Here is a 16,284-nt window from a genome sequence, read left to right as displayed (position 1 = left end):
TTAACAATGGTCAAGGGCATTGTAGGCTGCTGTCACCTCAGATGTACCTAAAATCGTACCATGGCACATACAGATTTTATGCACAGAAGGATCTCAGGCTTTTTTTATGATGCGTATGCATAATTCCAGAGTGCTCAACTCCTGCTTATTTTAAAGGTGTTCCAAATGGATTAAAAAATACAGCTTAAGTGGAAAATGACATAGGTTTTTTTTTTTTTTTCTGGTAAACATATTTGTGACTCAGATGTGATCACTGAAGCAGAATGAGGAACTCCATGCAGCATTTATGAATGAAGAATAATTTATCACAACAGGCTGGGAATGTGAGTGAGCATGGACATAACAATGAGAAACACCACAGGAATTAAAAAAAACTCCCAAAATTCTAGAAATTCTGGCACACCATTGTGCTGCATGTTTTAAGAGCCAAACCCCCATATATATTGTTCATCCCCACTATTTGACCATGATGGATCAGATTCTGGGGTTGTCACTTTTTTGTTGCAGAATGGCTTTATAGCTGGAGTATGAATAATTGGGTAGAATATGTCTTTGCAGCAGAAGAATTACTGGGTACTGTGGTTGCTACAGCAATGGTCTTCCAGCCAGTGGATGGGATACCATGGGACATCTATGTTGTCTTACATACAACAGTTGTATAGTCTCCTGAAGAAGTAGGACTTAGTAGAGGCTTGTAGCAGTGGTGAACTGCATTTGTGACATTAATGGTCCTAGGGATGGTAAAAGCACAAACATAGTTTAAGATGAACTGGTACATCATTCACTGAACATTTTCTGGGTGTCTATGCTACAATTTCTAAGTGGTCTTAGCTGTTATGGTGCTGCACGCTAAGGCACAGGTATGTTGCCTTCTCATCAAACTCCCATAAGCCCATTAAGCATCATTCTCCCATTAGCTTCCCCTGAAACAAGACAATGCAGAACCAAAGGGAAGTTCACTCACTCAGAAACAGAGGAGACCAAGCAGGTGGTAGAAACATGACCTTTCTCCATGAGGTCAAATATCTTTATTGTGATTAAGCACTACAATACAGTATATATCCATAAAAAAACTCTATAGTGTATATAAATTATTCCTTCCATTCAGTAATTCTTCTTTTTTTTTGTTTGTTTTCATTTCTTTTCATTTCCATTACAGCTTTGGTACAATGTGATTTTATTATATTTTTAAATACTTTTAGCTTCACAAACTCAACACAAAGTACAAAACTAATCCGAATTGGGGATATTACAATCTACACAGTGGTGTCCAGTGGTAGGAAAAAATCTTACCTCAATGAATTCATGTCACTAGCTAAGCTATAAAGGCATACCTAGCAGACATGACAAAAATATGCACCATTAACCAGCAAACATTTTTTTTCAAAATTTATTTTATTTGATTTTTTTACAGATTTTTCCAGCAGCAAATCACTTGAGCATAGTCAGTACTTATGTCCTCAACTGATTATCCTGTTGTATTCCTCTTCATTTGAAGGCCATGAGTTATTTGTCAAATAATGCACCGCTATCCTCGTATATCCACACTAAGCCACAGTGTCAGTACTTGACCTGCCACCCTGCATTGTTAATGCTTGCACAGTTTGTCCTGCAGCTGGCAGAAATAACTGGAACGTTATTGGAGGGGCAGTGTGGGGCAATCAACCGTAGGTTGTTCTGTGGGGCAGGAGGTATGACATTACAGTAGACAGGCATTCCAGTGGCTGTAAGTGTTCCTTGACCTGATTGATTAGGTAGCATGATTGGTTGTTGATATGATTGTTGCGGCAATCCTTGAGAACCCTGGGTCATTGGCACCTAGGCATGAATATGGAAGGGCATAGCAAAACAAAAACAAACAAAAAAAGTGATTAGTAAACAAATCAAAGGTCCCAAGTATCGCTATTTTCCTTCTAGCTGAATTTGAGTATACAACATACTTTGTCAAAACATGCCACCTTCTGATGCTCAGAACTGGTCACATCACTGAGGATTTTATTTGTTGGTGAGGTTTTAAAGAGAAATCCCTCTGTTCCCAGCTGATCTAGCTGAATATGAAATTCTGGGATCAGTGCAAACAGAAAACTCAACCCTGGCATATCTCAGCCATCTAAAACGTCTAAAACCTTTCACTTGATCATTAACCTTTAAAACACATTTTCAATACAGTAATTCTGAAGATATAAGGGGAAAATTTTACCCACAAGCAATCCCCCCATTTCCATCTGGGTTGCTGCAGTGTTTTCAGAGAAGCTGAGAGAAAAGGTGAATGGCTGCTCCATCAGTGCCATCTATTAAAATGAATTAGATGTCGCTTAGTTTCCTAACTTTCCAGAGGAAATGGAAGCAGAGGCCGCCTTTCACAGGCTCTTGGCATGTCTCACAGAAACCAGGTAGAAAATTGGGGAAATAAGTCTGGGTAACTCAAGGACTTCATAAAAATCAGTCCACTGCCTTCCCTCTCCCCAGAACCCAATAAATAAAAATCTATCTGATACAGCTTGTTATAGAAGACACGGTGAGATCCTTGGCAGGAGTCTCCACAGGTGAGTAATTTTCAACAGGGTCAGGCAAAGCCCTCAACTTCATTACAGGCAACAACACTGGACTGGCAGGAAAAAAAAGGAAAAAATAACAAGAAAAGAACGGTCTTCTGTGTTTTGGTTTTTATAAAATTCATTTTCTTCACAGGGAGAAGTGTAATTCCTTCATAATTCCTTCATTCTCTGTGACATTTTACCTGCACTGCAGGCTGTAATAAACAGCTCATTTGAAGAATTCCCAATACAGAATGAAAATCGGGAGGACTAAGAATACGTAAACAGGAAGCAAAAAAAGATGATTTGACTTAGAAGTGTATTTATCAGGAGGCCTCCTGCCACACGCTGTCCTAATGAAGTAATAAAGACCATTCTGGGATTACAAAACTTAATTTAATTAAGCACTCTCTGAGAAAAGCCGCGTTTATGGCTCCCAAGTACCTGATAAGATGACATGGCTGGATACTGCACCATCATGCCTTGCACCTGGTTTCCCTGTTGATTATTCATCAGGTTCTGGCTTTGGGGTGGCTGCTGCATTCCCATGAGACCCTGGAACCCCTGCTGCTGGTTCGGCAGGACAGGCTGGTAACCTGCGAGAGAAAAGACGTCTTCAAATACCCTGTCACTCGGAGGGCCCAAATTAAAACTGTTCTAAGGAACAACAAATGATCTCATCGTTTCTCCCCACATTCATCAAAAAAGTTGCTGCGTTTCTAGAGAAGCGTTAGTGGAAGAGAAAATTGAAGCAGAATAAACAAATGCTGTGAGCTGACAGCCCAGGCATGCTAACACGAGCAGGCAGTGCACTTTCCTCATGTTCTTCCACCCCGTGGCAGAGACCACCTTGAGGGAGCTCTGACTGCAGCACAGGCTTGTAAAGCCCTGAACGGACACAGGGTGCCCTGGCTACTTCCACAGAGGCAGAACTCTCACTGTCTTCAAGGACACCAGTACTCAGCCCTCACGGTCTAATTGGGTAGTTCTCTTTCAGGTCACGTTTCCTACCTTACCCTCTTACCTTTCCTGTAACGCAGCTCCCTCGCATGATGTAAACACAGAAGGCTTTATTTAATTGCAAAGAACGTCCATATACATACTGTCTCCTATTTGCAAGGATTTTTATGTGATCAGAGTGTATTAAGGATCATATTCCCCTCTGCTAGTTTCATGTTTAGCAAAAGAGGAAAATCATAAATTAGGGAGCATCTGGTCCCCCTGTCGCTCGGTCGGAACACTGCTGAGACAAGCCACTACGCAGGACTGAGAAGCTGGTGCTTCTGTTTCAGTCTGCAATTGGCTCCATGTTCAAAATCACCACAACATTCCAGGTTGCTGCTGGGACAGCTTCTCTAGGACTAGCTGAGAAATGGGTAAAGTCTGGATGATCTGGAGGGTAAAGCTGCTAATGAGGCAGAAGCGTGGATGGGAAGTGAAGTGTGAGTGGTGCCCTGCTTGGCAGCAACACGATCCAGCCTGAGAAGGAGCCTTGCTGGATGGAAGCGGGCTGGCTGGGTGATGCTACTCTTTGGAGATGAAGGATTTTGCAGAAAAATGGGAAAGATGCAGAAAGATCTTGTCCTTGAAAAATACAGCCAGCCACAGACATTACAAATTTATGAATAATTTCTCCTTAAGACATTCTGTGTCCTTTAGCACTCATATTTTTTAACGTGCAGTTATGCAGTGTGCTATTAACTTTGTAGTGATGTTCTCAGAATAAGCATATTTCAGGCAAAGAATTATTATCAGATGGAGCAACGCTGCGTTATTTTTATATGAAAAATGTGTGTCACGTCTGCTTGATTTATATGCATGAATACAGTACATGGTTCAATATACTTCACGAATTGGAAATCACCACCCGGGTATTACTTCATTATGTAAGAAAAATAAAGTAATGAATGTCTCTGTTTCTGCTGATCTATTGTCAGCTGATAGCCTTTCCTCAAAATCTTTTCTGATGCCAGAGAAAGGCTGGGTAGCTCTCATCAATTTTTTGGCATTAAAAATGCCTTTCCACAAATACGAGATTAACATCTCCAGTCAACTGAGCAAAATAAAAAAAAAAATAGAAAAAATAATTCTATGAGTGATTAACTTGCTGGGATATAGCATCAAGCATCTCCTAAATGCACCAAATTATTATACATTCAAATTTGCTCTTTTCCTACGCACAAACACAGTGTCAGCATATTTTTAGTCACAAAAAATACCAACATCAGAAGTGCTGTAACTGAGTTTACAGAAGGCTTATACAGCAATAATAAAATCAAGTCCTTTTCTGCTCCTGTATACCAATTATGGGCGGGAGGGAGAGAAAGGACAGAAATAAAAAGTTTAGCACTACTATTCTGGTATTTGCAAGTTTAAGCAGAGATGAGTCAACTGACAGCGGAAGCAGCAACAGATAATTCATCTTATGTCACTTGGAGTTGTCAAAGTAAATCCCAGATGTTGTAATGAACTATAGATTGCTGGTGGACCAGGGATCAAGTTGGGGAATGCAATCAACTGTCAGACCTGGGCTTACAGGGTTGGACCGTGATGCACTGTCACAGGGTGGTGGACTGGTGCTCTCCAGAAACAGACAGACAGACATCACTGGGGCCAAGTAGAGAGACCTTCTGTTATCTCTAGTAAATATAATTGCATTACCGTTACTTTAGTCAGACTACTGCTGATACTCTACATGTTTGAACATGCAGCTGTCTCTCCATCTCAGCTTCCACATTCTCCAATACAACAAATTCATTACCCAATACAGGCATGACTATCAAACCGAAACAAAAATTTATGGAAATGACTAAGTATCTACCCTTATGCTGAACATGTAGGCATGATCTCATGGGGGTATTACTATAAAATATACCTCTGCCCTCAAGATCTCCTCTGTATTAGCAAACACTGCTTAGTACAATGGCACAACCACTCCACATTGTAGATGCAGGAATACAGAAAGGGTACGGGTTAAGAGCTGAGGTCCACAAGGCTATGGATTATTGTTTTAACAATATTATTACTCTTCAAGGACTTCAGCAATTTCTCCTGCCCATCGGGCATGTGCACCCTCACCCCTGTCCCAACTTGCAGAGTGCTGCTTATACCCCTGAGTGTCAGGAGACCTCTTTCCTACTCCCTCTGCACACCCTTTACAATGCTCTGCCCACACAGAGGGCCCTCAATACAAGCAGAAAAATACTTCCCACGCACTCTAACACAACTCCAATGTGATTAGATGGGAGCAAAGAGGTATTAATGTACAAATCTGATCGCCTTGTCTCCTGAACCTTCTTTGCTGGTAAGGGAAATAAGGTCACTTTTTTGGCCCAGAAGGAGGTACTGTGGTCTCTTGACCATTTGCTCCCTTGACTTATGCACAGAAAAAGGGATATTTAAGAAGGTTCCTGGCCTGCCTGCATTCTTGCAAAGATGCTGCTGTCATATCTTCCTCACTTAATATTCATGGACTTCCTTTTTATGATCAGTACCCTTTGGAATACAATGAAGTAATTGATGTCAGACCTTGATGCAACACCCCAGTACAGCATTTGGGCAAAATCCAGCATCCTCTTCAAGGCTCTGCAATTCTACTGAAGCCACTTCACCTGATAGCAAAGTCTGACCCTTTGCTATGTTAAATATATGAAAAAAGATGTAAGTTCTTCCATTCCATCAAATATAAAAACCTGACAAGGTACAAAAATGTACTCAAACAGTGCAGAGGGGGTAGAGAGTATTAGAGGGTGAACTGATTTCTTTACAACAAGCTCTATAAGCAAGAGGAAAATGCTGTGATAAAACAAAGAAGCCCAAATCCATTCTGCTGAACAGCTTCTGTTTCAGTACAAATGCAAGGGGAAGGAGTTGGCACTCTACATGGCAATCCATTTGAACAAACAGTTCTAAGTACCAGAAACCAACTGCTCTGAATTTCCTACCTCCGCAGCCCAAATTCTGCAACTCTGACTCTGCGTACCATGTAACATTTGAAATACATCATTCAGCATTTACTGTATTGTATTGATGTCTTCATATGTTTTTGTGCCCTGGCCAGAGAAAGAATGGAGATGGGAGAATTAAGACTCTGCATAGCTGATAGTCTTAATATATCAATGTTTTAGGAATGTTCATGAAACTGTATCATTCTAGCAAATATTTTTTTTTTTCTTCTTTGAGGACACAGACTACTGGAGATTGGTATTGCCCCAGAATTACTTATTTTGTATACACACACCAGTTTCAATCCTCAATTCAGCTCTGCCATGCACTTAACATGCTATTTATTTTTCAATGAAACGAAAATAATAGTGTTCTCAATGTCTCGGGAACTAACTGCAGTGCACGAAGGTCTGGCATTGCTGGGCAGAGATGGATGTTTTGGAGCTTCACAGGTGTCAAGAAACAAGTGAGAACAGGAAGTGGCACCATACTTTCTGCAGGAATAGTTTTCTTCATACTTGCTCTGTTGCTCATTAGCTTTCATACTACATAAAGTGTAATCCTTAAAAGCCTCTTTACTGTCCCCAGAGAACATACATACGTGGGTTATTTTCTAATGGCAGTACACATCAGATGAACCATCCTATTACTGCAAGCTCCAGGGCCTCTTTACTGCAATTATATCATCCTGCTCTATGTTATCTCTGCTACAAAGGAGGATTTTTTAAATCAGGGCAAACATGAGAGACATTGTTAAACAACCAGAGGAACAAATCGTGCACAGAATTTCAATGAACACCTCAGAGGATAAATAAGCCTTGGATTGCAGTCAAAATGGAAGAGGCCGTCATACCATGAAGGTAATTCTCCGAACCTTTACAGCCTGTATCACCATGCTGACAGTCAGCTAACTTAAACACCCCAGGGGGAGAAAGACTGCATGAAAGACCCAGAGATGTTTTAATTTCTTAATGGGGCTAGGGAGCTCAAAAGACAAAGCACAGAGGTTACACCTCTGCCAGTAATGTCACCCAGTGCTGGTGATTAAAGCATATTTGGTGCTCTGCTGGCCTCAGCATACATCCTTCATGAAGAGTACATCCATGTTTGAGGGGCTTTTTTGTTGCTTATTCTAGATTTGAAGCATATATTAGCAAGATAGCTTTGCGATACGTGTATCAGCACTCTCTGTAAAGAGTAACCAGCACTTGGGCTGAAGAACACGGCAGCCTGGCCTGAGTTGCTGCAAATCTTATCGTACTTTTGTTGCGTTCTTATTACTTCAACAGAGTCCTTGCATCTAAGTCCATCACATGCAAATGCAGAAATCCACAGCGGTTTTGATGTGAAGTAATTTGAGAGCTCATCTGCTCCCTTCCCACTTCACTCAGTGCAGTGCTGGGAGAAGCCGAGCCGTCGCCACCAGTAAATCCAAAATGCCAGTACCTTGGCAACACGCTGCAGTGGCTTAGGCAAGTAAAGCCCAAAAGAAATTCAAAAGGGAAACCTCAGCAGGGCTAACTGGGCTGGGTGTGACGCTACACAGATCTAGTCGTGCTCCTGCTCACCCTGCAACTACTGTACCACCTTTGTGGTGCCCTATGCACACCTATTATAGACCAGGTCAGCCTCTGCTGCAACTGCCACCAGGAGCACCAGGAAGAGACTGAATTTGAGCTCCCATGGAAAAGCCAAGGGGAGTGAGCACCACTTCTGGGTGCGGACACAAAGGAATACCCTCCGATGTACTGAAAACAATCCAACGGCAGATTCTGCACCCAGCCCCATGTGCTGTGCTCACCACAGGGGCTTATGTTTGAAGAAGACTCCCCAAAACTGATAAGACCTGAGAAGAGAGCTACAAAAATGATCCAAGGTCAGAAAGTGCACCTCTGCCTGGGAGACCTAATGATCTCACTCTGCTCAATTTATTCAAAAGATGAAGAGGTATCTGCTGGCGGAGAGTTCTTGAACAGAATAGAAAACGGTGTAATAAAATTATGGTTGGAAGATAAACCTAGAACTGTTCAGATTAGAAAAAAAAAATCAAAGTTTCAACAGACCTTATAATTAACAAGGGGGCAATTTACCCAGAGAGGAAGCACATTTGCTATCACCCGAAACCTCTAAAACAAAGATGGACAGCTTGCTAGAAGATATTCATCGGTTTAATAAGAAGTTCTGGGAATAAAGAGATGATTATAGTGAGCTCTGTGTCCAGTATTATTCAGAGCATTAAATTACATGTTCCAAACTTGAAATACTTATGAAAATGTTAGCCACTTAACTCTTAACACTTTTCCTGTCTTCCAAGGAAAATGACTAAACTATTGCTTGTGAGACAGGATCTCCTGCCCAGCCTCTCCTCCCTGTGATCACACACTGGCAATGCCACGCAATTCCTTCTGCAGGGAGAGAGTTCATCTGTGCATGGTGGATATTCTAAGGGCTATTTCTGGCCTATTTTAGTGTACTTTGCCCTGGCTGGAGTAGTGTCCAGTAGGTTCTGTAGGCTGAAGAACATGATCGGTACCTATTCCCACAATTTTGCTAAGGTTACATTTTCCTTTACTTTTCAAAATAAGCTATGGGTAAAGTACTGAAGCGGCCAGATGTAGCTTTTACTCTATAATCACAGAAACTTACAATGTCCATGATAAGTTACTACTCAGAAAAGAAAAAATGTCACTGTAAAACTACAATTCAGTCATGCACACATCAGTAAATTTGGTAAAGTTTTTGGCAACTCACTTATTTGCCAAAAGCTCTGAGCTGGTCCATTCCAAAGTATTTGCAAAACTGGAAGGAAGAAAAAAAATGAAGCAAGCAGTTTGGCAAGATCAAACACTGTGCCTTAGAATCACAGAATAGAATCATAGAATGGTTTAGTTTGGAAAAGACCTTTAAGATCATGAAGTCTAACTGTTAACCCAGCACTGCCAAGTGCACCACTAAACCACGTCCCTAAGCACCACAAAGAACCTTTTGATTCTTAGACACAAAATGTTATCTGTAAAACACAAGGAAAGGAAGCCAGGTTGGGGAACCTTGCGTTTAGGACAGTTGGCCAAGCTGTGGGAGGTATATACTGAAATCCCTTCCCAGCACCACTCAGAGCAGGAATTTGAGGCAAGGGATTTCTAGCTGGCAGAACAAAGCCCTTCCTGCTACAGGCATCCATCTGTCCCTCCTGCTGACGTTCCTTACCTCACATGAGACATTCAAGTACGGAATTGCAACCAGATGTTTCACCTCCTACAATGAGCATCGTCATTACCAGCTACAAAACCTCCCCATATACTGCCTGCTCTAGAGGAGTGCTGATCCAAGGCGTGCTCAGGCTGTTTTCTCATGCTCAGCTGTTACGTGTTAGATTTGGGTGGCTGCTGGGGAAATTGTCTGTTTGGTTTTTTTTAATTATGCAGTTGGTCATTACCTGGACAGTTTCACCGCAAATGATGGACTAAAAGTCTCATGGAAAACATAAAATTAAGCTTTAAATTTAAGCTGATTTTGATTTTAGCCTCACCCCAAAGCGTCTCTGCAGTTTGGAATATTCTCAAACAAGACACACTAATGTCTCCCTGCTGTTATATCATTTTCTGTGTGAGTCTGAAGATTTAAACTGCATCTTGTGCAGCTGGAATCCAAAACAATTTGTAAACAATTCTGTAGTTTAAGCTTGGATCTAAAATCCAAGGCATGCTGCAAACCAGATCTGCCACAGTTGATGAATCCACTCCTACCGTGCCTGCTTTCCTTCTCAAATACACATAAAAATGTCTTGACCTAGTAAGATATTTGGGCTTTGTGTTCCACTTGAAGGCATCACAGATAATTTATGGGCATGAACTGGATACCATGTGAGCTAGAAGGACAAATACGTAATAACTGAGTGCTAAAAGTCCATCCCTTTCCCCTCAAAATATAAGACCATGCCATTATTTTAATTAGTTTTCACACACAAACAAAGGAAAAAAACAAGAACAGCTATGCCTGAAATAAAAGTCTTCAGAAGCAACAGATAACTTGGAGGTATGAGGTGGCTTATAATACACATAAACCAGCACATGTGGCACAGACCACACCAGCATACAGACTCCTTCCCCGTGGCACTCCGCAGGCTCAGACCCTCAAAAATAAGAGAAGCCTTTCACATAAGTGGCTTACAGTTTGGCTTCTTTCAACTTGGGTAAAAGCACATCCCACTCCAGCAGTACAGCTTGCAGGGGAAAGCATGGGGTATTATGCTAGTTTTGTTTTCAAAATTTAGAACTAATGACATCAATTCTTTCAAGTTGTGCGAGACCAAAACAATTTTTAGCTAATGGCACTCCAGCTACATTCACTGAAAGCACATAACACAGTAAATACACTCCTAAGTGACCCAAATAATTCTCTGCAGAGTTGGGGTTATAAAACTGCAGGATTTTGAACTTAGAGTCTTGACACATAATTGCTGCCAGAATCGTAGCTCCCTGATCCCTAAATTTGCCACAGCTTTGCTAAGAGTACATTCATGCTTCCTGAACCTGGTAACAGACGTTTGTTGGCAGACCCACAGAGAAAGAGCCATATTCAGTTGCACCGAGAAACTCAGCAAGATGTATGTGCATCAGAGATATGAGCCAGTAAGATTTATTATCACAAGAGAAAGAAGAAAAATACTGGTTAGAGGACAGCTTGTCTGTCTTCCCCACCTCTCTTTTTCTCTCTGGTTTATAAAGCTACAAATCCCACAAAATCAATAGGGCAAAAATATCTTCATCCAGCTTCTTCTTTTGAAATGTGGAAATCTGCTGCAATTCTGCATTATTTCAAAGCAACCTATTCATTTTATTTGGTAAAAAGTGCCAATGAAAATACTCTGATATACAAGACTTTTTTTCTGGATAACAGCTCTGAAATCCCCCATCTGGCTACTTCTGTCCAACTGCTGGAGCAGGACCCGTCTTCTCCAGCTGAACTGCCCCTCCCTGTCCTCTTCATTTATTCTTCCTCGAAAAGCTATATAAAATCCTGGGTTTACTTGTTTTGGAACCCTGGAGCTGGAAGAAACCCAAAGCACAGAGCATCTCAAGAAGGGATGGTTTCATGTGCTACTTGAGACAACACTACCAACCGGGGGCACTTCTCAGCTGCTAACAAAATGGGAAAAAAATTAAGGGAATAAGGCAACTCCCCTAGCAATGCAAACCCTCCCTGTTCAAAAGCTGTGCAGGCTCAGGGCCTCACAAATCTATTTTTTAACTCTGCTTGTCCTATATAAACCAGAATAGGTACATCTTTACAAAAGCTAAGAGAGAGCACTTTGTTCACACACTTTCCCAGGAATAGTCACTGCTTAAAACAAATGGCCTCTTCTGGGTGGCAGAAAGCTCCTGTTATGGGGGTTTAGATTATGCCAATGAGAAATAATGAAAGTTATAGTGTATAGCACACATGAGACTTAAAGCTTCTTACATGTGAATGAAAAACCCATCACATTTTCTTTTACCCTTTTTCTATGATGCCAAGTTCCAACTGCGGGAGACAAGGAATAGCATTACCTTTTAAAAACCATTTATATGCATGCTTGCTGTCCCAGGAGGGCAAAATGTTTTTGCAAAGAGCACTGAACTGTTATTTAGAGCCTTCTACTTCAACATCCAAGCAACTACCTTTAGGGCAAACATGCAAAATCATGGATACAATGAATTTATGGATCACTTAAAAATGCATACCCACCCTTCAGTTACTTTTCCACACCTTGAAAGAGTTGTTTTAAAACTCAGTGACCTCACTACCAAGCAAAAAGGCCTAGACAAATAAGAGGTATGATTAAATACTTTCATTATGTACCTAATGAAATCACATACTGTAACATCTTCTGAGACTAAAATTTTAATTAAGGCAGGCTGGCATTTTGGCTTTCCCCCCCACCCCTGTCCCCATGTTCCAGGGAAACAGCAGGTAAGGTCAAACAAAAAGCTTATGTGATAAAATTGCATGAGAGCACTCCTTGGAGACCTGGCATTATTAACAAGAGCATGAAGAAGGGCACAGTCGAACAGTTCAAAGATAAACGATTGCATTCAGTTTACTTTTTGCTATCAACTGGAGAACCTGAGAACTGTTATTTGACAAGAAATGTATATAAATAAGCATCAAAAAGAGCTTGGATAGATATGAATATAGGAGATTCAAGGTTGGGGAAATGTTCTTCTGCAGTTTAAAATCTGGATCTATTATTTTACTTCTCTGCTCAAAGGATTTCCAAATTATAGGGACAGCTTTAAGAACAACTTGCTACCAGTAAGTGGCTTGAGGCTGAAAATAAACCCATTCTTGCTGAGAACCTAAAACCATGTCATTATATGACACTTTAATCACTTATTTTATTCCCTTTTCTATACACTTTTATTTTATGGTTTGAGACCATTTAGCACTGCTCCTGTTCTTCAAAAGCTACGACAAAAATTATTTGCTCTTCTCCTTGAAGATAAACCTGAAGATAAATGGAGGGGCATCTCTCAGACACGGTATGTAACTCAAAGCTGCTGTGAAATTCAGAAAAGAAAATTCTATTTTTAAGACAAAATCCTTCTATCTCACTTCAGTAAAAATATAGAGGGAACAGCCAGCTGCAAGCCAAAATAATTGCAACACAATAATGCAGGGCTCCATTACAGCAGCATAATTCTGGTAAAGCAGCTGATCCAGGATCTTGGCACTTACCCAGACCCTGAAGCCTGACTTAAATGCATTAACCAAAGTATGTGCAGCTGTTTTGGTAATCTGAGGCTTCTGCATTTTATTGGAGACAAAAAAAACACCCCAAAACAAAAACCAAAAAACCAAAATCTCACTCAGCCAGCAAATGACACAGGTGATATAGAGAAAGGAGGAAAGTATTTATTGCTTTCTAACTAAGCTAATCCATGGAGTCACGTGAACAGGGTTGGCAGCTCTGGGGAGATGGGCTTTGGAATGCATTTCCCTTTGGCCAGCACAATGAGCAAGGTCTACACTGGAGTGGTGTAGATGCCCAAAGCCAGCTGAGGTGCCTGCAGGGAGGTTACTACAGGACCTGGAAAACATTATTCTGAGTGGGGTGAAGCCTTTTCATCCCCATAGAACTAAGCCACTGAAGGCAGATATTGCAAGCTGGTGCGTGGTTCTCATGACATCAGGGAGGTCCCGAATAGTACTAGGGAAAAACTAAGTATAGTCCTTCTGCTCTCAGCCCCTGCCTGCCAATCCCACCGATGTTAACAAGGGTTAATGCAGATCCATGGGCAGGCCAATAGATCATTCTGGAGAATTTGTGGGTTGCTCTTAAGAGACCTTACTGCTTAAAGACCAAAACAGATGTATATCTAGTCATAGCCCTTACTATGGCTATAGACTGTTACACTGCTGTAATCTGCTGCAATTCCTCTTTATGGGATTTTTGATTAGCTAATATACAGATAAAACACCCATGTAAAAACTCATTAGCGTTGATAGTAAAATTCCTTTGGCATATGACATGCTGTAGGTCTTGCCTCATATTGAAAAGTGGTACCTAGAGAGATGCCCCTTCTAGCAAAACATTATAGTTTTAATTTAGAATGACTACATGACATTATGTTCAGGATTCTGCTGAATTCAGAGACAAAGTGTCCATACATTCTTGCATAAAAACTGTGTTTTCTTGAAAGCTAAGATTCACAGTGAACTGTGAAGAAATGAAGCATATGATTTTTTTTTTTTACGATTTTTTTTTCAGAAAAAAACCCAAAGCAATAGCTTTGGCTGAAGACTGCAAGAACAAACTGCTCTTTTCTCATCTCTCTACCCAGAAAACTATATTTTGCAGAACTGCAAAATGTAACCTTTGTTACAAATGTATTCATTTTTACATGGGAATATTTTTCATATGAAATGGAAAATTCCTGTAGTTCAGGGCAGGAATATCAATGCTGTAGCTGGTACAAACTTACACTTGGTATAAATTCAAACCTTTATAAAAAAAAATATGGCACTAGCAACTCTTTAGTATACATACACATACACACACACACGTGTCTGTATCGGTGGAAGCAAATATCAGATAACAAGGAGAGCTCAAAAACTTAAATAGTAGCCTGTTCATTGCAATCACTGGGCTCTAACTTAACTGCCTGCTTTAACGGTGGGATGCAGGGCACGTGACAGTTCCAGATTGCGTGATGCAGCGGTCCAACACAGGGCTGCCCGGGAGAGTTCATATAGATAATGAAAACAGTCAAGTAACATCAACTCAGGATAGTTCACTAGAGAGACTTTGTGATTGCATTGGAATGATTTCTTCACCTGAGTCAGGTGGCAATATGATCATTTTCCCCACCGAGTATAACAAGACTCGCCTTTCCAAGGACAGCAGACTTAGAGCTGTTATTTCCAGCCAAAAGTACCTGCAGACATGAGTGATGGGGCTCAAGATACAGGATGATCACAATAAACGTCCAAGTTACTGATAATCAGCTAGGCTACATGAACTGACTGTGCACAACTGCTCTGTGCTGAATGCAAAGCAAAGCAGGAGGTGGGTTAAGCCTTCGTGCATAAAGCAGTCTGAAAGCACATATGGTCGTAGCTCCTTAAATGAACAGTACCCTGTACAATACTCCCTGTATGTACCTGTGTGTGTGTTTCCATTCTGTTATATAAAACAGTTCCTGGCTATAGCGTAACAACTATTTGCAATACCCATTGGTTGTGTTAGCAAATACATAAGAACTGTGTATAACGTGACAGCTAGCCATTCCAGCAAAACTTTGATTCAAAAAAAAGAAGGAATACAAAATCAGCAGGATCAGATTTTCCATGCAAGCTTGAACCCACAGATTCACTGAATTTCAGCAGGTTCACCTCTGTGTTACAGGAGTTTGATTTTTCTGGATTGCCCCCAAATAAATAACAGGCAGGTGTGAGCAAATAAACTGTTGATCCCCATTTATTGCTCTGTAACTTAGCTCTTGATATTCTTGAAATATCTACCAGCACAAGCCCAGGCTGAATCTCTACCATGCCAGCTACCACGCAAACTCCAAGGAATGGCTCCAGTCCCTGCACTGAAGATAGTGCATTCCTGAACAGGCAAGACAGGTGTAGATGGGAAAATAAGCACCCGGGAGAAATAACTTGCCCAGAGAAAAACAGCAGAACTGCACAAAACCTTTCTGGAAAATACACCAAAATGTCTGTCCACTGCCTTAGAGAGCACTAGTGCTTAGAGCCCCAGCCTGAGCAGGGAGCGCTCAGGCAGGCTGCTGCTCACCAGCACAGTCATGGAGGGACGGTCCATGTGCTTTCACTGCTTCTACCATGCTGTTTGCTTCCACACAGCTTCAGGTACAGGCTCCTGCCAACCTCCTGTGCACTGGAGGAAGGCTGCAGTGTGCTGGTCGTGCACAGGTCACAATACTGTGCAGCATTTTACTGAGGGCAGAATGGGGTAAATAACTGCCAGCACCATAAATTCTCACTAACAGTCTCCACTTCTCACTCTCCTAAGCTGGGCTTTGTTTGTGGCTCAGCCTCAAGAAGAGTTTTAACAAACAGAACACCAACTGTAAATACCACCTACAACAAAGGCACGGCCGCTACCCGATGGCAACTGCTTCTGCACACATCTATAGCTTAATGTATCAAATCACTGAGCAAAAGGATTTTTGTTTATTTACCTATAACACACGGGCACAGCAAGTTATAGGCTACATCCCCCAGCTAGATACAAACAGATGTAAGGATGATACTGAAGCCAACAGAACTTTGATGGAACATATGTCTGCCCATA

At 41.3% G+C, this 16,284-nt stretch overlaps 1 protein-coding gene across 11 annotated transcripts in view; it reads right to left on the bottom strand.

Annotated features, from left to right (window-relative positions):
• Positions 1-992: 992 nt before the first annotated feature.
• The window catches only part of ARPP21 (cAMP regulated phosphoprotein 21), a 144,227-nt gene continuing 128,935 nt past the window's right edge, over positions 993-16,284 (bottom strand). For all 11 annotated transcript variants that reach the window (XM_040593020.1, XM_040593019.1, XM_040593017.1 and 8 more), the window contains 2 exons: positions 2,982-3,133; positions 993-1,818 (listed from right to left, as the gene is read on the bottom strand). In XM_040593020.1, coding sequence (XP_040448954.1) covers positions 1,561-1,818; positions 2,982-3,133 — 410 coding nt within the window. In that variant the 3' untranslated portion in view covers positions 993-1,560. The remainder of the gene's footprint in view (positions 1,819-2,981; positions 3,134-16,284) is intronic.

The sequence above is a fragment of the Falco naumanni genome, chromosome 4, assembly GCF_017639655.2.
Source record: "Falco naumanni isolate bFalNau1 chromosome 4, bFalNau1.pat, whole genome shotgun sequence".
NCBI classification, from domain to species: Eukaryota; Metazoa; Chordata; class Aves; order Falconiformes; family Falconidae; genus Falco; species Falco naumanni.
The sequence above is the reverse complement of the archived record's forward strand: the minus strand, read 5'-3'. Positions and strand labels throughout refer to the sequence as shown.